At 31.5% G+C, this 23,209-nt stretch overlaps 1 protein-coding gene across 1 annotated transcript; it reads left to right on the top strand.

The window, feature by feature from the left end:
• The first annotated feature begins 1,100 nt into the window (after positions 1-1,100).
• On the top strand, positions 1,101-14,533 carry LOC113367307 (zinc finger BED domain-containing protein 5-like). Its single transcript, XM_026608921.1, has 5 exons — positions 1,101-2,508; positions 2,653-2,917; positions 12,957-13,217; positions 13,548-13,678; positions 14,418-14,533. Exons 1-5 carry the CDS (start codon positions 1,101-1,103, stop codon positions 14,531-14,533), a joined length of 2,181 nt encoding a protein of 726 aa, XP_026464706.1.
• The last annotated feature ends 8,676 nt before the right edge of the window (positions 14,534-23,209 follow it).

Below are 23,209 nucleotides of genomic sequence, written 5' to 3'. Positions count from 1 at the left end.
ATCGAAGATAAAATAACGTTGGTACGGAACCCATAAAAATCTAAACAAAATTTGTACTTATATCTAATAACAAAAATTTGAACAGCTCTTCATTCCGATAATACAAGTAAAATGTTTCTTGAATTATTCAAATCGGGCACTAAGATCTCTCAAAAACTGAATTACCATTTTTGGCACTTCTTCCTACGTATCTTCGTAACGGCTGAACCTGCCTTGGCCAAAAACTAATCAGCACGTCTTCCCATCAATGGGAATTCAAATCGGTTGATTTGTGCGCCCGAAACGAGGACGAAAAATTATATCCGCACTCGGCCGATTTCTTGTAAGTCCTATGATTGGGGCCAGCAGTGGCGATATCGGTTAGAGCGTATGCTAGCACCAACTAGTCCCAGGTTCGCTTGTTCGATTCCCGCTACCGCCAAGTCTGACATGAGGCAACTTTGATGTCAAATTTCCACAATTACGGGTTATAGGTCACAATATAATTCCAAGTGGAAATTATCCTTCGTGGACATAGTTGCATCATTCAATCATATGTAAATTATTAGACGTAAGAGCTACAGCGATTTCCAACCTGTGGGGCGCGCCCCCCTGGTGGGGCGCGGTGCCGTCCCAGGGGGGGCGCGAAGCTCTATCAAAAATATGGTTGTTAAATGCTGAGTAAGTGTCAAAAACAAATCAGCAAAATGTATGCAAGTTATCTACAATTTTCGCTGCAATTTTGTCAGGACAAATGTAAAAGCATGAATATACTATACTTTTGGTGCATTCAAAATATTTCGTTTTTGCGTTTGTAGTTGAGTGAGCTGTAGGCTTATAAACAAAAGATAAACACTCGGATCATATCGAATATTCACGTGCTTACTCGAGACTAACTTAAGTAAATAAACAAATGCATCCTTTTTATTCTGTTATCTATAAATCGAATTAGTTCATTAGTTGTGCTGGAGATACACGCGTTCATATATAGAAAAAATCATTTCTAAATTATTATTGAGTTAAAATTTATAGCTTTAGTTTTAGCACATTATTAGCCAGGAATTATTGTGAAAAGTAGTGAAAAAGTGATTTTCTTTGATTTGTTATAAAAACCGTTTGTAATGGATAAATACGTGACTGGGTTGAAAAGAAAATTTAAAGAAGCAGAAGAAGAGGGTGGTGAAAATAATGGAAATGTTTCTTCACAAAATAGTAAAACTAAACATAGAAAATATGATCCAATGTACTTATCATTGGGATTTACGTATAAGATCATTAATGGTCAAGAACGACCAATGTGTTTGCTGTGTATGAATACTTTGGCCTCAGATAGCATGAAACCAAGTAAATTAAAACGACATCTGGAAAAAGTGCACGCCGATCATGTTGGCAAAACAAAAGAATTTTTCCAAAGAAAATTAGATAACTTAAATAAACAGAAAGAATCGTTTTCAAAAGCTTTGTCTGTATCACAAAAAGCGTTACTTGCGTCATACAAAGTTTCGTATAGAATTGCTAAATGCAAAAAACCCCATTCAATAGGAGAAACTTTAGTACTACCAGCAGCTATTGACATAATAGCTACGATGTTTGGTGAATCATATGCTGATCAAATTAAAAGCATTCCGCTGGCAGATAATACGGTGGGAAGACGGATATCAGATATATCTGATGATCTTTGCGATCAGTTGATAGAAAAAATTAAATTATCTTCTTTCGCGTTGCAAGTAGATGAGGCTACCGATGTTGCTAAGGATGCACACTTAATAACATATATAAGATATGTTATGGAAAATGATATTAGAGAAGAGTTGTTATTCTGTAAGGCAATTGAAGGCAAAGCTACAGCGAGTGAAATTTTTAATATGATTGATAACTTTTTTATTGAAAATGGTATTTTATGGGAGAACTGTGTTGGACTGTGCACTGATGGAGCTCCATCTATGGCAGGAAAAAATGCTGGTCTGCAGGCCCTAGTTCGAAAAGTGGCTCCTCGTGCAGTTTGGACGCATTGTATGATTCATAGGCAATCTCTTGTTGCAAGAAATATGGGTGAAGAATTACTTGAAGTATTTGAAATTATAATAAAAGTTGTTAATTTTATCAAAAATAGTCCATTAAGAGAAAGGCTTTTTGGAAAATTGTGTGATGACATGGGCTCAGAATACAAAGCACTACTTTATTATTGTGAAGCATGTTGGCTTTCTCGTGCTAAAGTACTTCAAAGGGTGTTTGAGCTCAAAAAAGAAATTGCCATTTTTCTTGCTGATAATAAAAGAGATGAAGCAGACATATTTTATGACACGAAGTTTCTCGCAAAATTTGCGTATCTAGTTGACATCTTTAAAAGACTAAGTGATTTAAATAAATCAATGCAAGGAACTCAAATTCATGCTTTTGTTCAAAAGGACAAGATTACGGCGTTTATGAAAAAAATAGAGCTGTGGATAGCTAGTATGAAAAGTAATAACTTTGATATGTTTCCTTCTTTTAAAACTACATGTGTTAATGATGATGAAATAGAAGCAAGTAAAGATCTTATTATCAATCATATGACTAGTTTAAGGAACCAATTTGCGCATTACTTCAAAGATCTAGATATCTCCAAATACGAATGGATTAGAAATCCATTTGTTATTGATAAATATGATAATTTTGGACTTCCAACGGCAGAGCAGGAAATGATAATTGATTTATCTAGTGATAGCACATTGAAGCAGATGTTTCAGGACGAAAAGAATATTGTTAAGTTTTGGTTACAAGTAAAGGACGATTTTCCAACTTTGACAAATAAAGCCTTAGAAATTTTATTACCATTTGTGACATCCTACTTATGTGAAACTGGTTTTTCTGCAGTAGCAGTATTAAAAACAAAGTACCGATCTCGTTTAGTGATAGAAAAGGAACTGAGAACAGCGATTTCTACAATGGAGCCGCGGTTTGAGAAAATTTGTGCTGAAAAACAAGCTCAACCGTCGCATTAATTTTTTAATATTGTGTGAAATATTATATCATTTGTTTTTATTAAATTTAAAATTATTTTTTTCCTATAATCCATAGTTATGTTTGTATGTATATTTTTGTATGTATATTTTTGTATGTTTATGTTTGTATGTATGTATATTGTGCATTATTTGGTACGAGATTAAATAAATCATAATTTCAATTAAGTATATTTAAATTAAATTGTTAAAAAAATTAGGGGGGGGGGCGCAATATTTTTTTCTTTCAAAAGGGGGGCGCAAGGAAAAAAAGGTTGGAAACCGCTGAGCTAATATGTAAATCCCACACATATGAGAATGGTCAACCGATAAGTTGCCTCTCATAATAATATCTTAGGTCATAAGTCTTGAACAAAGCAGCTTATAGAACATATAAAGTAAGAGTTCTGATTACTGTTGAAACAATAAAAAAAAGTCCTATGACAAGTCGTTTAATTTAAAAAAATGTAAAAATTGATTTCAAAAATTTAAAAGCCTAAAAGCCATTCCATTATACTTTGTTCGTATTTGCGTTGTTTTTTTTTATACGATTGGCTTAAAATTATCTAAAAAGTGCAAAATTATGCGGCCTTCTTTTAGCCAAAAATCTTAAAACCCTATTTTATGAAACCCATTGATTTAAAAGTAAAACCCATTGGATGTACCTCTTATTTGCAACTCAGCTCACTCATTCTACGTACAAAAAACTAAGAACAGTGCTCATTTTATAAAGCTTAGGGGGAAGTCCCGTAACGCCGGATGGCATCTAAAGCCGGACACTCTATTTAACACGTATTATTTAAGCAAGTATAAATCTTTTTATTTCAAAATACAAGCGAAAGGAGCGCGGGGGGCACACAGGTGCAGGATCACGCGCCAAGACTCACCTTTGACGCACACGGCCACGGCGGGAACAACCCTTTGTTGTTTTAGGCACAAAAACACGGCGTTACCTAAATATCAATAGAAGTAATTCTATTGTATTTATGCATTTATATTTTAGTAGCATTCAAAAATAAAAGTAGTATTTGATCGTTATCCGTAATATGATAGAATATTACTAGATATTTTAAACAATTTTAGTAGGTACCACCAAATGAACGAAACTGTTTGTCCCTTAGCACCGGACATTACTCGTAAGTTGTCCCTTAGCTCCGGAAGTAAACATATTGATTTTTCTTGTGAAAATTGACGTATTTTATTCTAATTATTTAATTTTGTTCTGTATGAGTGCTAACGGTCTCTACATATCCCCATTTTTCGTATTTTCTAGTCAAAGAATGAAAATCTTATGATGAATGCTCCAGCTGAAAGCATCGGTGTGGCCCAGCCAAAATGGTGGACAATTAGTGATTTTGTTTTGCAATATCTAAGAATATTTGTCAAACGCGACTGTGCGGACATTCCAGAGTATGGAGATGGCTACATTCTACATATGTGTTCAATGCTGGATATTTTGAAATGTCCGGTACTAGGTGTCCCTTTGTAAAATTATATTTTTTGTTACCAAAGTTTGATTGATAGTATTAATTATTGGTTAGCAAAGATTGCGTTTTTGTTAATTTAGTTTGATTTCTAACTTTGTTATCTAACATAAGTCATAATTTAATAAACATTTTGTAAAATATTTTTTGATTTATTTATATATAATCTTAGGTGTCCGGCACTCGGGACTTCCCCCTATTTCATGCACTGCAAAACTAGAAACACTAAAGACGCTAGATGGCAATAAATAAATCGTTAGAATCACAGACAAAACAAAAAATGAAATTGATCTTCAATATCTAGCTTAGTAATGCACTAACATTAAGCACTTTATAAGATAACGAGTTGCTCAGATTTTTACACGTTCCTTTTTGTTTATTAACAGCATTGCAATAAAATGAATATTTTTGGAGTTAATTGCAAGAAAAAACAATGAGAAACGTATAATAATGCGATTCATTAATTACGAACAACTTGAAAAATATTGAGTTTTTCGAGAAATCTTATAGAACATTTTTTTCTTAAAATTAGACTTTCTATCAATATCCCAAGTTCTTTGAAAAAATTTACTTCACCGGGAATGAATGTTGATGTTATAGAGTGTAGTGCGGGGCACAAAGTTCCAATTTGACTTTAAGTAATTATACTGTTCAAACTAAATGATTGAACTGCATCACTTCATATAACACACATGAAACAAACAACTATCGTACTATGTTCAGTAAAATTCCCAATTAATTCCTAATGACAGAAATGTGTTTTTTATTGGTATAGGCAGGAGCAAACAGATCTCATGCCTTATTTTTAATTTTAAAGGGATTTTACGAAATAATAGTTACAATATTCAACCAATAATGAATTTTAAAATGTGGAATACTGATAAAATTTACAGCGTTCTCAGTAATCAAAACAATGCATTTTTAAGTTTGTTTAAAAAAATACAAAAGAATGACGAGAGAGCAACGACGAAAGAATTTTAATATCCAAATTAATTTTCAGAATCCTTGGATATACTACATTACTAATGCTGAATTTACAATTGATGATGGACTCATGTTACGTAATCCATGAAAAATCGCGCTTGGTAATGAAAACATTTTGAGTAACATGATTCGTATGCAACAATACTCAATGGCAGTGGCGGTCGGTGAGTAATGAAAGCATTAGTACAATTAACTTTATAAATATTTGACTTCAAAGTATGATTTTATTCTACAATATTTCTGTCGTTCCAGTGAATAAGTGTTTTTTTCAATTTTTATTATATTGCAAGGCTTTATTTCGAAGTTCTATTACTGATGTAATATCGCGTATTTGAACTGATGGTTTAAATTTTTTATAAAGTCATTAATTTTTACTCCTAACCAATAATTTTTCAATTTAATAATAATTTTCGGAAAAATAGTTAATACTTCCAGACTTAAGGCATTTTTGCCGAAATTCGACTTAATAACTTATTCACTGGAATGACTATTTTATCAAAAGAAATATATTCAATCATCTTTTGATCACTCAATTTTGATATACTATTTTAGATATTTTAATACTTGTTATTTAAGTTATAAAGAGTCATCGTATACTCCAGGATAATTACTCAATATAAAAAAATGTTACAAAAACTCTTATAACCACTATTTTATAAAATATGTATATAATTATGAAAGATTTATAAAATATATTATAAACCTGTGATATTCAATTTAAGTAATTTTAATTATACTATTATATATTTATTGAATTATCAGATATTTCATAAATATTTTAAAAATAAGCGAGAGATTGGGGTTGCCATAACAGCTAAACTATACATATTTTGAGATAGGGTTCAAGGAGAGAGATCAAGAACGTTTGATCGAACAAGTTTCTATTCGATTATAACATGTCGTTGTGGGTCTCATCCTTTCGGGTGATGATTAAACAGATAAAAATTCAACTTAACAAAGACAAAATACGAAAGAGAAAGAGAAAGGAAAGTTTAAAGCGCCAAATTTAAAGATGATTACATAATTCATTATAATTTGAAAATAATTGTTAAGTCAACAAAAATGATAAGTAACACCGAATTTATTTCATTAACTTATTTATTTATTTATTTATTAAAAATGAAATTGATTAATTTCAAACATATCACTAAACTAGTGGGCAGTGGCGGCGCTAGACCATTCGTGGGCGTCGGCGAAATTCGTTTGCGAGGCCCCCCTTTTTTGCTAGTTGCAAGTTGCTAGTGGTACATGGCATCGTGCCTAAAGGCAAATTGCTGAAACTTTTCGTGCCGTAATTTAAATTTTTGAAAAGCTTAGAAAAAATTTGAAAAGTGAAAGAAATTGACTTTTTTTAATTTGAAATATTTTGTTGAAAATTTCGAACTTTTTTTCAGAGCAATCACGTTGCGTTAGCTGCTTAGAGACGAAATATCGAAGCGCGTAAACGCCGCGTTGCAGTCTAACTTAACTCACTATTAATTAAAATCTTTATAAAATATCTGATAATTTGATGTGCATATGCCAAATGGCTTTTGTTGTACTTTTCTACTGGATTTCCAAAACCGCTAGACCTGCCTTCCTAAAAATGTAATCAGTTTGGCACTTTTTGTCCCGTATCTTCAAAACGGCTTATCCTGCCTTTGTTAAAACCTAATCAGCACGTCTTCTTACCTTCAATACATGTCAAATGTTTTCTGAATTTTTCAAATTGGTTGATCCATGTTCGCGAAATCGTCGACGAAAATTTGCCAAAATGTTCAGAAATCTTTGAAGATATATAAAAAATTTTGTTTTAGATTTTTTTTGCGATTACTATAACTGTATAAGAGATTTATTTTTAATCAGATAAATACACCAATTGAAATAGACAAAAATTACACAAGTTAAAATATACAAACTCTTCGGCAAAAATGGTTTGTTCTCCAGCTATTAGAAAAGCACTAAAATTAAATAATTATTGCGAAAAAGTTTCCTTTTGCCCAATCATTTGATTAGCAAATTTCATGTTTTTTCAATCATTATGAATAAAAAATGGTTGGAAATCACCGACTTAATAACTAATTAGATAAAATTTTGCATTCTGCAAGTGATTAATTAGATTTAAGAAATCTATGTTCATACTAATCTGAGTGCACAAATCCCAACATAGCATAGTAGGTAGACATGGTCTAAAAGCTCGTCCCATTATTCTAAAATTTAATGACTTTTTATAATTAATCATTTATCGTAGTTCCATAAAATTTATGTTAGATGATACTAACAAGTTTTTTTTGAAAAAATATTTTTACAATAAATTACGAAGAAACTGTGCGGTCGATCTTGACGAAAAACAATTCACCACGATCGCCAACTGAAAACTTTCGATCAGTTTTTGAATTTTTAAAATTGGTTCAAAAATGTCAAAATGTCGTTTTTTAAGACGCTTTAATTTTTTGTCGACGACATCAGAGCGGATCAACCGATTTAAAGGATTTAAAAAAACATTCGATTCGTGTTGATAAATTGTCCAAGGCAGATTTAGCGGTTTCGGAGATACAAAAAAAGTTTAAAAGGTTTTTAATTTTATTTGAAAGAACTGATCATCTCGATAGAATGTTTAAAAAAATATATTGCTTGTGTTGACGGTGTGAAACAATGATTAGTTTCAAATTAACAGTTTTTGTTATTATCTCATTGTTATTTCTCATTGATCAATTTTTATTGATCATTGATTACTTTTATTCCTCGAATATTTAATTACTGTTTCGATACGTTAAGATTCCCACTCGTATGTATTATATTTCCAAAAATAACGATGATTTACATAGTGCTCACATAAGAAATACACAAATATAAACAACCAGAAAATTAGCTTGCGCGAAGTTATTTAGATTTAATAATCTATAGTGTTGACAGACGATGTTAGATAATGTTCATAAAAGATAAAAGAGTAAAATGATAGTGCCCGTAAACCACTAATCACCTTTTTTACTCGCACATCCGTATGAAAATTAACTAAATTTTAAATAATTAAAATTTCTCCGGGGCCTCTTGCGAGGCCCCCCCAGGCGCGAGGCCGTCGGCGGTCGCCGACACCGCCGACGCCTAGCGCCGCTACTGCTAGTGGGGTGTATGGTATTGTGCCTTAAGGCAAATTACTGGAACTTCCCGTACCGTAACGAAATGTTCCAAAAATATTGAATGTTTTCAGATAGATTATTATAAATATTGTAATATTATCTAATATTTATAACAATTGTATAAACTGAATTGCTGAATTGAATGAACTGAATTTTTTTTCCAAAATCAATTATTTTGTTAAAACAAGCAGGAAGTTCTTTGAATCATTTAAATCGGCACTTAGTTCCCTCAAAAACGGCCATTTTTTGCACATTTAGCTCTGTATCTTTGAAATGGCTGGGCCTGCCTTTGCCAAGAACTAATAACCATTTCTCCAAATCATTACCAATTGAATGCTTTTTAGATCATTTAAATCGGATGCTCCGTTCTCTCAAAAACTCGATTTCTATTTTCTGCACTCTTTGCTCTTTATCTTCGTAACTGCTGGCCCTGCCATTGCTAAAAACTAATCAGCACATCTCTCTTTCAAAAGGAATCGAATGTTTTTGAACCATTAAAATCGCTTGATCCGTGCGCCCGAAAACGTGACAGAAAAATTGTATCCATACATATATATACACACACAGACACACACCACACATACATTTTTTCTGAGGTATGCCAAATTGTTCAGGAACCTTCAAAACGTCGAGAAATGCAAAAATTTTCAATTTCGGTTTTTGGACGCTTACAATAACTTACCCTACGGGAAGTTAATAAGCCATAGGATAACTAAAAAAACTCCAATTTTTGGCAAAATTCTTTTCTTTATACAATATAATTTTCTTTAAGGACGATATACCAATTATAGCGAACTTCGAACTTTTCGAGGCCGTTTTTTTCAGTACCATTTGTACTTTGCCACGAAATTCGGCGATCATCTCTTTATTCGGCAAAAATTTCTTTACAGCGAGCATGTTTTTGAGATATGGTACAGGATATGATGGTCGCTGGGAAACAGATCTAGAGAATATGGTAAGTAGAGAAGCAATTCGGAGCGCAATTCATGTTTTTTTATGCCATTGTTTTCACGGATTTGTGATTTGGTGCGTTGTCCGAAAAAAAGCACTGTTTTCTCTTCAAATGGGGCCGTTTTTCCGATATGAATTTTCTAATGCTCCAATGACGTTAAACAATAGTCACTGTTGATGGTCTGGCCTTTCTCAAGATAGTTGATGATTCTTTGCGAATCCAAACAAACTGACATTATTGCCTTGCTAACGGATCGTTTGCATTTTTTCTCGTCACCGTGTCTAGTCCACTCGGCTGACTGTCTAGTAGTCCGGAGTGTACTGGTGAAGCCAGGTCACATTCATGGTAACATATTGATGCAAAAATTCAGTTTTTTCGATTAAATAGCTCCAAATACTCTTACCAATCATCAACTTTTTCTGATTGAGCACAGAGCTTTTTTCTATTCAAATCTTTGTGAACGATATGTCTAACACGTTCTATTGATATCGTTTAGGGTTTTCCTTGATTTGGCAGAGTTCAGATAACACTTATTAAGTAATACTTTGGCATCGATTGTATTTTTACCCATCAAAAAGCAATGATACATCCACACACAAAATTGCTTTGAATTCATGGTTTTGAAAAACTCAAAAGTAGCGTCACATGAACCTCTGTAACTTGTAAACTAATTGTCGAATTGTCATGAAATTTTGACATATATTTTCTTAAAATTGGTGCTTCCTACATAGCATATGGATTATTACATAGCAACACGACCTATGTGTCAACTTTCGGACTTGTTGAGTGACCTATTATTCATCAGCTTTGTTTAAATAATTATATTGGGCTGTGTTACATATTTCTAAGAATAAAAGTCATTGTAATACATTTTTGTGATTATAACTATTGTTCGCGCCAATCAAAGCATGCGGCTATATTGATATAGAAAACAAAAAATCATCAATAGAAAATTATACAAATCAATCAATCAATCAGATCGTTGTCAAAAACAATATTAAAATTATTGTAAATATACTTATAACTTGCTATTAATATAAAATAAATATATACAGTTATAATCAAAGTATTTACAATTTGTCCTTCATAAGGCAAGCAATCAAATCAATCATTTTAAAAAACATTGGTCTTTACGAGCTGGATTTAACCATCCTAAAAACATTGGTCCAGACGAGACGGATGTGACGTCCAGCAATCGAAGGAGAAATCAAGCAAAACAAGCATAAACCAAGTAAATCAAGATTAAATAAAGAGGAAGATCAAAATCTAGATAGGAAGTTCAAATTTGGAGCTACAGCTACAAGCACAAGCAAAGCAAGAAACAAGGTTATTCAACTACATTCCCTTCCCAGATCCTGATCACTTCCATATTCAAAAAAAAAAAAAAAAAAACAATAAACTATGATTTAAAAAAAAAAATTAAAAAAGGTTCAGAAAATACAAAATTCTCCAAAATGTCTAATTGCAAAATTACAAAACTTTAAAAATGGATAACTCACGGTTCGGAAAGTAGTAGCAATTAGGCTTAAGGCTCGACGCCATGCTCCACTAGTTATTATAAAATATTTAAAAATTAGTATTCAGATTCTGCTAATAATATAAAACTTTACTCGTTCTCCAAAAGACAACATAGGCTCTGGAGAAAATCTAACGATGAATTAAATCTCATTACTAGGATTACAATGATCCTTTGAGTTTATCTAATTCAATTCCCAATTGACCCTAAACTTGTGTTAAAATGTGTTTTTATTTTATTTAATAATTATTCTAGGAAACTAATTTTAAAGCTTCGTACACATTTTATTTAAAATATTATTTTTTATTGCACATATTACACATTTTTCTTAATTTGTTTGTTAATAGTAAAACTTTCATATTTGAAGTGATTCATAAAAGTTTCATTTTTGTATTAATTTAAAAAAAAATCTCTAAATTAAATGCACTGTTCCTACGCATTTTAGAAGATAGAAGGTGAAATATCAAAAGTTATTGGGTAAATTGCTGAAGAAGAGAAGTTTATTATTTTAACAGAAAATCCTATTTGCTATTTTTGTGTTCTCTAAACGATTTAAAACATTCTTGATCGTTTGATACTAAAATTGTGTATATCTATACGGTAGAGCGGAGCTCAATATGGTCCGCGGGTAAAGATGTCCAGCACCGATATCTCAAAAACAAGTAAAGTTAAGAATTTTGTGACCACAATATTTAAAAGTAGAGGGAAAAAGATATATAACCAGCCATCACCTTGATTCTTACGACGTCGTTATTAGAAGACAAACTGCAATATTTGAAAATCTATAAAACAATATTTTCTTTCGTTGTTATTTGTTTTGGTTATGATCACCGTTGTTTAGTTTACGAGACCTTAATATAATTTTTAAGTATATGTTATTTGACTCTTTTATAAGATGTATTGTTAGTTTTAAGTTAGATTCAACCATTTTTTTTGTACAGTCTCTATGAAAGCTTACGCCTGGGTGCGGTAAAAAGGACCAACTGAACCTTTGCGCTGGCAAAGGTGTAAAATAAAAAGAACACTAGTACCCACTAGTGCCATTGTGCTTCAAGGCAAATTGCTGAAACTTTTTGTACCAAAAATTAGAATTTTTAAAAACTAAATTTTTTTGAAAACTTTAAAATTTTTGAAAAATATGACTTTATAATACAGTTTATATAATTCTTTTTGTTGGAGACAAGATCCTTCATTCCTATACCCCTTCATTAATTTCTGTTCATTCACTTGCCATGTAAACTTATATACACGTCATCGTCCTATTTATAAGCGCTTATATTTTGTCTAAAAAATATGAATAATGAAAGTTTCAGGTCTTATAATAATATATTTGAAACCATTAAATATTCTTGGAATATTTCATTACGGTACGGAATGTTCCAACTATTTGCCTCAAGGTACGAAGCCATACACCAGAAGTTTATTTTGAAATAATAGATCTATACATTTTACGAATTAGATATTCAAAAGATTTGTACACATAACTATTATATACATACCCATACGAAGTCCCCGATGCTCGAAAAAAATCAACGATCGACCGAGGCTCGGCTACCAATCTCGGCCGAGCGTCGGTGTCTGATTATCAGCCTATGGCTGGCACACCATCGGCCGCCGAACTATATTGATAATAATAATGTACGATCATCGCTTCTCGGTCGATGATATGATAAATTTCCCTTTAGGCGTATGCGCACTAAATGTCATATCAGCTGTTTTTAAGCATTATTTACCTGCAATATATACAGTCGTATGCAGTAGAAAAAAAATTGATCGTTCCTATTAAATATTTTTTTTCAATTTCTGAAATAATGTCCGACCGTGTAAAAAAACTTCGGGCATTAAAAAAGTACATGGATATTATATCCCTATCTGATACACCCTCTTCGTAACTGTTTCTATTCATAACAAAATTGATCGAGATCATAATAATTCAAATAGTGAATTTGGTGAAACTGAATTAAGTGTAAATAATCAAGTAAATGAAGAAATTAATTATAGTGCATTTATTAGTGGTAATGAAAGTGACAATGAGAACAGTTTTAGTGGCTGTATTGATGATGACAATCAGCGTAGATACTTGGCAGAAAGTGAGGTTATTGTTTCTAATGAAACAGATACTGATAATGTTTATAGTAATCATGAAAGTATTGCCGAGGAGAACGTAGTGGAATCAGACACAATAAGAAAAGAGCTTCGTCAGTAAGCTTTAAAGAATCTGGATAGCCTTCAATTAAATGTAATTTCCGAATTACTTGTATCATTTAGAGAACAAGGTCATCCAACACTGCCTTAAACGGCCCAGGCATTACTCCAAACTAAACATCACCAAGTGGTAGAAACTATAACAAGTCTGAAAGAAACTGAAAGTTATTATAAATATCTTGGTGTAGCAAGTGGATTAAAAAAAATTATTTCACCGCGTATATTTTCTGAAAATACAATTGAAGTGCTTATTCACATTGACGGTTTGCAAATTTATAAAAATTCGAATCTACAAGTTTGGCCTATTACAATTAAATTTTTTAATAGAAATTATATTAGTCATCCGTTCATAGCTTCCATATACTGCGATGATTCAAAACCTGCAAACGTAAAAGAATATATTTCCGAAGTAGCCGACTCGCAAGCAAGGTCATACATTAAATGCTGCAAAGCAGCAGGTACATTTTATGCGTGCGAAAGATGCACTGTCAAAGGGATGTCTGTAGGGGAGAAAAAAAATAAGAAAAGGATCTATATCTAAGTATATATAGATTGTGGATGAAGCATTAGTGTGTGAGTCGGTCTTTTCTATTAGTGCAATAAATATATGTATATATACTTGGTTGTGTGCGTACGTTCATAGCAAACTCGAGTCGACTGACTAACTGCGTGTATATATTGTACATATTGACTTTTAAGTGCGACACTATCGTGTGTGCGTGAGTAAGAAGTTAATTGTGACTGTAATGTGTGCGCGTATGCTTTACTTTTGTTGAGAACTTTCAGTCAAGTGTAGCACGTGACCGAAAGAAGCACGTAAAACAATCGTAGGATCTATAAAATAAGCGTTCAACGTAAGTATTTTCTTTTTAACAACTTAAAAATCTTCAAAATTTTATTGATTCATTGTATTGTATTTATATAAACATTAATTTTTTGAATATTAGATGAGTGCTAACATTTCCAATGAGGAAGGGCCAAGTGAATATGCAGTTGTGTGATTTTACCTAGGCGGGGTCCTGGTTACAATGAAATTGATTTGGTCCCATATTCATGGCTTGATGAAATAGAAGATAAGTTATATTGCGTTTTGATCGATTTTGATTTAAATAACAATAAAAACTTTTTTATATGCTCTTGGCCTTTGTCACAGGATGTATCTATTTATTTGCAATATACGTATATTTTATATTTCAGATGTTATACAAAAAAAATTCGGTGACTCGGACCAAACAAAAAAATTAAGATCTAGCGTTTGGTCGTTTCTGGCAAATTTTGCAGACAGAGGTGGCAGTAAGCGTAAACAAGCGTAAATAAGCTGTAAAGTTTAAACTGATTTCTGTTCTATTATAATTATTACTACTATTAAGATTATGACTATTATTAATAATATTATTATAACTATACTACTAGAACAATATTATTATAATATTGTCTAAGATTCAAAAACTATTATTTTATTTTATTTTTATGTTTCCAAAGTTTTTCTAAAATGTAAACATTCTTGAATAAATAATGGTACAATATATTTTTTTTTGTAATTTTATTTTAACCACGCTTGGTCAGCAGTCGGCCATTACTCTTGGCCGATACTCAGTTACTATGATAAGCCGATCCTCGGCAACTATAACAGGATGACAGGCTCGTATACTATCCTCGGCCGATGCTCGGTTACTATCCTCGGCCGATGCTTATTCGGCAGTCTAGCGCTGATGTTAACATCCGATGCCCAGCGGGTCTTGCCCCGATGACACATTCTGATCGTCATCCGATGCTCGAGGATCGGCTGACTATCATAGCCTGATGATCAACCGATCACCATTCTTTGTATGGGTATCTAATATAATCTCTATACATCGGAGAATGGTTAACTGATGAGCTTTTCGTGAGAATTTAGGTTAAGTCTTCAAAAATCAGCTCAAAAAAGTAATATAACTAATAAATATCATATTACTATAAATATATTTTTAAATAATTGTCGGTCATATAACACAATTTCAATATTAGGCTTAAGGGCGTTTTTTTATATTAGTGTCAATTTTTTACTATAGCTAACCTAATCTTCTATGTAAATACAAATAGAAGAAAAAAATTAGATCCCTACAATATTGCCAATTTCAACCATTGCTTTGTTAGTTTTATGATCGCTTTATTGTTGCCATAAGTAGGCTAATAGTAATAGTTGCCTAATCTAAAAATATAGAAAAATTATTGTGGAGATTTTGCAAATAATTCAAAATAGCGATAAAAATCGTACAATATCTATCTATCGCTAACTAAGCAAACAACCGTGTTTTAATAAACATACCAGTCTATTAACGCTTTCTTTCATTGAAAAAATATTCAAAACAGCTGCATTTCGTTTATACCATCTGTAGATTTTTTTTGGTCAATCAAAACTTTATTAAAGGTTTGTAGAAATGGACGCCGAAAAATTATCTCTTATCTAACAGTTTACTTGTTCAAAAAATTCCTTGTATAAGTTGTCAATTTGTCTACTTTTGTACCTGCCTACCTGTCCACCTGTTCACCTGTCTACTTGTCTACCTGCTTACCCGTTGACCTGCCTACATGCCGAAATTATATGCATAACTTACATTAGTTACTTGAAAAGATAGATAAAAGAGATAAACATGCAAACGACGTTTCAACGTAGGTCACTGGCCGATAATATAAACAAGCATTCAATCCACAATCGATGCATGTTTTTTCATAATTTTTTTTTTTTTTTTTCATAATTTTTATTTGGCCTCGCTTACTCTGAGCATTTAGCCACCTACAACATTTTATTTACATTCTATACTAATTTTTTATATCAAATTCAATTTATATACAGATTCTATTCTTCTATACTAGATACTTTCTCTCAACTTACTTCGTTCACTAATTCTATTCTTCTACTAGTTCAACTTATCTCATTCTTCCCTTTTTTTTTTCTCGTTCGTACGGTCTTTCTACTATTTCATTTTTCTTTATTTCAATTCTAATTCAATTTTTATACATTCAATACCTTATACATTCTAACCATTTTTTTTTACATTCATCTTACAATTGAAATTCTGACACATTTTTTATATTTTTACAATTGGAAGCGCCAGGGATCGAACCAACGATCTCCGGCATGTGAGTCGGACATGCTACCTCTGAGCTATGTCCGCCACAATGCATGTTCATTAATATTGCTTTATATACTCAATATTATTCACAACGAACCATCTATTTTGCATTAATTTTATCACGGTTGCTGGTTCAAATTCCGCACTATTCTGATATCAAGCTGTAGTGATATATAGCTTCAGTAGACTGAAGGATCAATCTTTGGGTTGCCTTCTAATAATTCTAGAAAAGGATCTGGGCGTGTTTCCATACAGAATTGGCCCCACCTTGGTATTTAAATGATTTTGATGCCATTTTATAGGTATTTTCGAGAAAATTCGATATACCAAATTTCAAATCCGTAGAGCTCATCATTTGGCCGAGATATCAGTGAAAACATGTGAAAGTGGCCCCTTTTTTCAAACTCACTTTTTGTCGGAAATATGAGAGATATCGGAAAACTGTTTACGTCATTCTATTTGTAACTGATCTTGTCTATATTATTTATAATGAATAATGTTAAAAAATTGTCATTTACTGGATGAAAACTTGAAAATAAGTTTTTATTTGAAATTTTCGACCAGTACGGTTAATTTGACTACTTTCTAAATAGCATCATTTTAAAGCCTGTATATTTTACTTTTATTATCCAAAATTATATTTAAATCAAATTGGAACTTTTTATAAAAAGTTGAAAAAACCAAAGGTAGTACACGCGGTACCCGTAGAATATCCGTGTAAGTAGCGTCTCTTAATAGCAAACCAGTGCACATTGCGCTTGGCGCGCATCGGAACATATTCTATATAAAGGTAATACTTATTTAACAAATAAAACTAGATATATACAATCATGTCTTTGATATTCATATATTTATGTATATAATTATTGTGGTTATATATTTATATACAATGGTTTTTTTTGTTTTGAAATTATACCTAAAACTTTATTTGATTTTATATTTTATATTGTTACTGTATATTAGTTTATAACGATAGAAATACATAAATAAATAGTCACTATATTTACCATAGTAATATGGAAGTTAAGTTACGAAGTTATTAAGACACTTTCAATCGTAGTCGCTATCATTGTTAATAGAAACTGTTATTAACATTGTTAATAGAAACTTTTTAAACACTTGTTTATTGCAGATTTTGCAATTTTCCGGCATTATTGTTTCTATTAAGTTTATAATTATGAAATTACTAAAATACCCACTAAACCACCAAAGCTCTCACTAAAATAACAATGGATTTGAATCAGAAAAAATCTAAATACAGATTTCACACAGAATACAAAAAAGCAAACAACTAAAATAAAATAACTGTGAAATCTATGATAGTAATTACCAAAACATTATATTTTTTGATATATTATAAATTCTTGAAGTAACTATACTGGAAGCAGCTTAAACACAAACTGATGCATTTTTAAAAATAAAATTAAGTAACAAAGCTAGAGCATTTCAAATTATTAAGAATTTTTTATATTATATTCTATCTTTCTATCTATCTATCTTTGTATTATTGCAGTATCGATAAAGATATGACAGAGTAAAGAACGTATTTTTATCTCAATATTCCAATTGTTATTCAAAGAATAATTGTATATTTAGTTTTTATTGTGAGTGAATGGTTGAATGCATCATTATTTTGTATACACAAAATATAAATATAAAAGACATAATATTTATAACAGAAAGAACTACAGTTTCTATTAACAATGATAGCGACTACGATTGAAAGTGTCTTAATAACTTCGTAACTTAACTTCCATATTACTATGGTAAATATAGTGACTATTTATTTATGTATTTCTATCGTTATAAACTAATATACAGTAACAATATAAAATATAAAATCAAATAAAGTTTTAGGTATAATTTCAAAACAAAAAAAACCATTGTATATAAATATATAACCACAATAATTATATACATAAATATATGAATATCAAAGACATGATTGTATTTATCTAGTTTTATTTGTTAAATAAGTATTACTTTTATATAGAATATGTTCCGATGCGCGCCAAGCGCAATGTGCACTGGTTTGCTATTAAGAGACGCTACTTACACGGATATTCTACGGGTACCGCGTGTACTACCTTTGGTTTTTTCAACTTTTTATAAAAAGTTCCAATTTGATTTAAATATAATTTTGGATAATAAAAGTAAAATATACAGGCTTTAAAATGATGCTATTTAGAAAGTAGTCAAATTAACCGTACTGGTCGAAAATTTCAAATAAAAACTTATTTTCAAGTTTTCATCCAGTAAATGACAATTTTTTAACATTATTCATTATAAATAATATAGACAAGATCAGTACAAATAGAATGACGTAAACAGTTTTCCGATATCTCTCATATTTCCGACAAAAAGTGAGTTTGAAAAAAGGGGCCACTTTCACATGTTTTCACTGATATCTCGGCCAAATGATGAGCTACGGATTTGAAATTTGGTATATCGAATTTTCTCGAAAATACCTATAGAATGGCATCAAAATAATTTAAATACCAGGGTGGGGCCAATTCTGTATGGAAACACGCCCATACCCTTTGTAGGAAATACAAACTACAATGTTTATTAAATGTTACCGTGTTAAATGTACACGACGTAATGGGAAATCAGGAAATTCTAGCAATGATACCTTAATTTTGAGGCAATAGGGATGACACGTAAAATCGTGGTTTAGAGCGATAGATGCAATTTGTGAGACGTATGAAGTGTCACAGATAGAATTAGCCATATTCTTGGTGCCGCGCTTGAGTTAACAGGCCAGAAAATGGTACAACGCTGATCCTGATAATGTAAGATAATCGTAAGATGACTTGAAGAATATGGTGTGTGAAGCTTTCCAGTATGAATTATTACGCACTAAAACTGAAATATTGGAGTCATTGCATAAGGAAAATTATAATAGTCTGGACCGCAGTACGCGAGTGCAAGCATGAAAAAATAGGTGTGAGGAAGAACAGCATGCGGAGCCAGAATGGCAAATGAAACCAAATAAAGATGTTATTAGTCGCCAAGTTAAATCAGTCTTGGTTGATGATATGAACTGGAAAAAAGAAAAAAAACTGAAAAAAAGAAATTTGCAGCAATACAATACGCCTTGATGAAATTGAAAGAGGAAGAAGAAGGGTAACGAAGACAATTGGAAGAATTCTTTCGTAAAGAAGAAGAAAAGAATGATGCTGCATGCTGCATCGAAACAGATTAGGTTAGTGTAAGAATATGAAGATAAACGAAGGAAGAAAAAAAAGAAACGTAAAGAACACTTGAAACTTGAGGAAAACTATGTCATAAATGAATGAGAGAATAATGCATCAGTGGTGAGTGTATCGACGAAGGATGCGTCTGAGGAGTGCGCATTGAAAGAATATCCATTAATGGAGAATGTATCAGTCGAAAAGGTAGTTCAGCAAAGTGCCGAGGCAGAAACAATTAGTGAGGTAACCAAGAGCGTGTTGTCGAAGAGCGAGTTGACAAAAAGCGAGTTGACGAAGAGCGAGTTGAACAAGGCTGAACAAATAAATAGCTTTGCATGGAATGAAAGAAAGATGAAAATTGGTAGTCAGGATATTAAGCTGCTAAAGAAGAGAAAGGATCATGGATACCGATCATGGATACCGATAGGAAAACGTGGTATCGATGGGTTAACCGAAAAGAGTGATAGGGGAAGTGAATTGTGACAGTTAAAGTGAGCGACAAGGATAAAGACGCAGCGATAATGAACGTGTACAGTTGTATATAGTGTTGTGACAATAAGATAGAGTTAAGTTGATATTCATTTAAATGTTTTATGTTCAATATATATAATTTTGTTTGTAATTTTAGATTATTGTAGACAAATTTTAAGTCTCATTAGTCAGGGACGACTGTGAGGTCAGGAATGGCCAAAATGTAAGATTATGTAGTTCTAGAATGTTTGAATGTAACAGCCGGTAGTGCGAGTCGGTGGGATAAATAGCTCTGGGTCTCGACTCTTGAGAGAGTTACCGATACCGTACTAGCCGAAAGGATGTATGTGTGCGTAGGAAGGATTGAGAGTAGGAGGAGACAGAATTTGGAGAGCATTTACAAGCTTGAAATATTTAGACTATAATTTTTAATTTTGATTTTCAACCTAATAATTAGATTGCATCAAATTTTGTTTCCATAATTTCTCAAAGTCAAATTGGAGCTTTGTGCGTCGCCCTACCTTTTGCATCAACCATTTATGACATCCTGTCAGTGTTATCCCATTTCAATTTCCATTTGTTTTTAATTTTTCAGGCATTCTATTGCATAAAATAATAAAAGGGCATAATTATATTCGTTCCATACTAGTAGTTACCTAAATTATCGAAAGCTTATTTTTTATTGATCGAAAGTAAGCTTGTTGCATATGGAATACAGTTTCGGAAATTCTAGTCATTCTTAAAAAATACATTCAAATTACTATAAATAACGGTGACAATTTTTTCTTTCGGCAACTAAGCATCCTTGTATATCATAAAGAAACCGGATACCTAACCACTAATTTGATTTTAAAAGTCATTATTCAACAACTCAGCAATTCAACAGAATAACCAACTCAATCCTCACTGCCCTGAATAAAAAAGAATGTTGTGCAGCTGTTTTCCTGACATGAGAAATCTTTTCAAACTACTTCACAATTTTTGAATCATGTTTATCTAAAAGAACTTTTCAAATTGAAATGGTCCTCAAGGAATCTGATATTATATCTGCTATACACGAGTGATATGCCACTTGATTCGCCCTTTAAAATAACTATATGCTGATGATATTGCCATTACTTCAAGTCTTAAGGATGTGATAACAGCTACTTCTCTACTTCAAAATTATAAGACGGAAATAGAATTAGAGCTAGAAAAATGGAACATTGAAACAAATGTTCAAAAATCACTACATCTTATCATTTCATTAAGAAACAGCACAAGCCATTTTTTCATATTTGAAAAAAGCAGATATTGCAGATCATGAAGGTGTAAAATATCTAGGAATACATACAGCCAGTAAACTAAACTGGAAAATGCACATAACAATGAATAGAAAACAAATATATCTAAAACTGCAGGAATTGAACTGGCTCATAGGAAGATCGTTCACACTCTCACTAGAAAAAAACTATTATTATACAAATTGATAATAATTCTAATATGGACATATGGGGTTGCGCCCAGAGCCCAAGATACTGAAAAAGATTAGCAGCGCTGCATGGTTTGTGATCAACCACATGATCCACAAAGACCTAAAAATTTCTACTGTAGTGAAAGTTATTAAAAGCAGAAGCTTATTTTTTATGATAAATTGGATGCATGCGCGAATCCTGAAGAGAAAATTCGCCAGTGATCTACCCCAGTTCACAACATATTTTCTGTTGGGCACACAAAAATTATTTACACAATTATTCACACAAGTTATTTATAATTATTATTTATTATCGTTGTTATTGTTATTATTATTATTATTATGATAATTATCATTTATTCGTTTATTTATTATTTTTTGTTTTTTCTCTTTTTTACTTTGTTTTGATTTTCTATATCCACTTTCAAATTATCGATTTTAATGTAATCTGATTGTTGAAGCTAGAAGTAAATAATAAAAACAAAAATATTTTTGCTAATTGTCATTCAAAAAGACATAATTCTGAGCATTCTTATCTTCTATCTTATCTTTAGTGTCAAATTCTTTATTTAATTATTTAATGAATCAATCAAATCGAAATGTGATGAGGTATGAAAAGATGATACCGAACACTTCTTCTTCTGCTATGTTTAAAACATCGCCATGTAAAATATTTTTATTGTAACTCAGCCCTTAGATAAATCAGAATTTTCCATACTAGGGAGCGCTCCGTCCTAGAGAGGCAAATCTAAGGGGAGGCGCAAATTGTAGACAGAATTAGCATATGACTATATATTGTATATATAGGGTAATGCGAAACTTAAAGGTCCGCGGGTAAAAAAAGCCACCCCCATTATATCAAAAATTATAAATTTTCATTGTTTAACAATACCCTTTATTATTTCCGTTTTCAGTCTTTTTGCTTTTAAGCACGGTTGTTTAGTTTACGATACTTGAATATAATTTTTGTATACGTTATTTAATTATTATATTAGATTCAACCGTTTTTATATAACCTCTGTAAAAGCTTTCACTTGAGAAGGATAAAAAGGGCCAACTAAAACTTCACCATGGCAAAGGTGTAATCAACAAGAAATAGTAAATAAAAAGTAAATTAATTTACAAAAAAGTAATTTTAAAGGAGATAAATTAAATTAATAGTTATTCGACTTCTGCTGATTAATATTTATTTCAAAATACCAAATCAAGGTTATATACAATGAAATCTTTTTAAAAAGTTCTCATAAAATTTGTATTTTACTTGGAAATAATGTGGCTATTAAAATAAAAACGTTGTCTCTGTTAGCCCCATGGCTATGCTATACCTTCTCACTCCTCCCATGGGGAAAAAGGAACAGATAAATTTTAGAAAAATCGTAAAAGAAACATATTTTTATGACTAGGAGTTAACTGGGAATTTTACTGAACATAGTTCGATAAGTTTTTGTTTGATACATGTTATGTATTGCCATGTAATTTAAAGTTTAGACCGTACAATTACGTACTTTTAGTTGACCATATTTTTTAAAGTCCAGGATGGTAATTTTTAGTTATGCTAATACGAGACGGGGAGAGAAGTATGGTAAATAACTCAAATATGAATTTTGAAATAACAAATACTATCTAAGGGTGCAATAAAAATTAGTTTATTTTAAATGAATCATTTTTTCAATCAGAAGTACTGACTTTTAGTTAGAATAGCCAGTACTGACTTTATTATTCAAATATACGTTATATAATATAACCATAACGTAT

This window comes from Ctenocephalides felis, unplaced genomic scaffold (genome assembly GCF_003426905.1).
Source record: "Ctenocephalides felis isolate EL2017-DRISC unplaced genomic scaffold, ASM342690v1 CF-g0.4_SCAFFOLD_01170, whole genome shotgun sequence".
NCBI lineage: Eukaryota > Metazoa > Arthropoda > Insecta > Siphonaptera > Pulicidae > Ctenocephalides > Ctenocephalides felis.
Note: the sequence above shows the minus strand (reverse complement) of the source record. Positions and strands in the feature narration are given on the sequence as shown.

What these genes read in the sequence shown, in the direction of transcription:
- LOC113367307 (XM_026608921.1), top strand. Translation starts at nt 1,101, where the DNA reads ATGGATAAATACGTGACTGGGTTGAAAAGAAAATTTAAAGAAGCAGAA. An exon ending in ATAAGAAAAGAGCTTCGTCA is followed by an intron (nt 13,218 to 13,547) that starts GTAAGCTTTAAA and finishes ATTTTTTAATAG; the next exon opens with AAATTATATTAGTCATCCGT. An exon ending in TAAATGCTGCAAAGCAGCAG is followed by an intron (nt 13,679 to 14,417) that starts GTACATTTTATG and finishes TTTATATTTCAG; the next exon opens with ATGTTATACAAAAAAAATTC.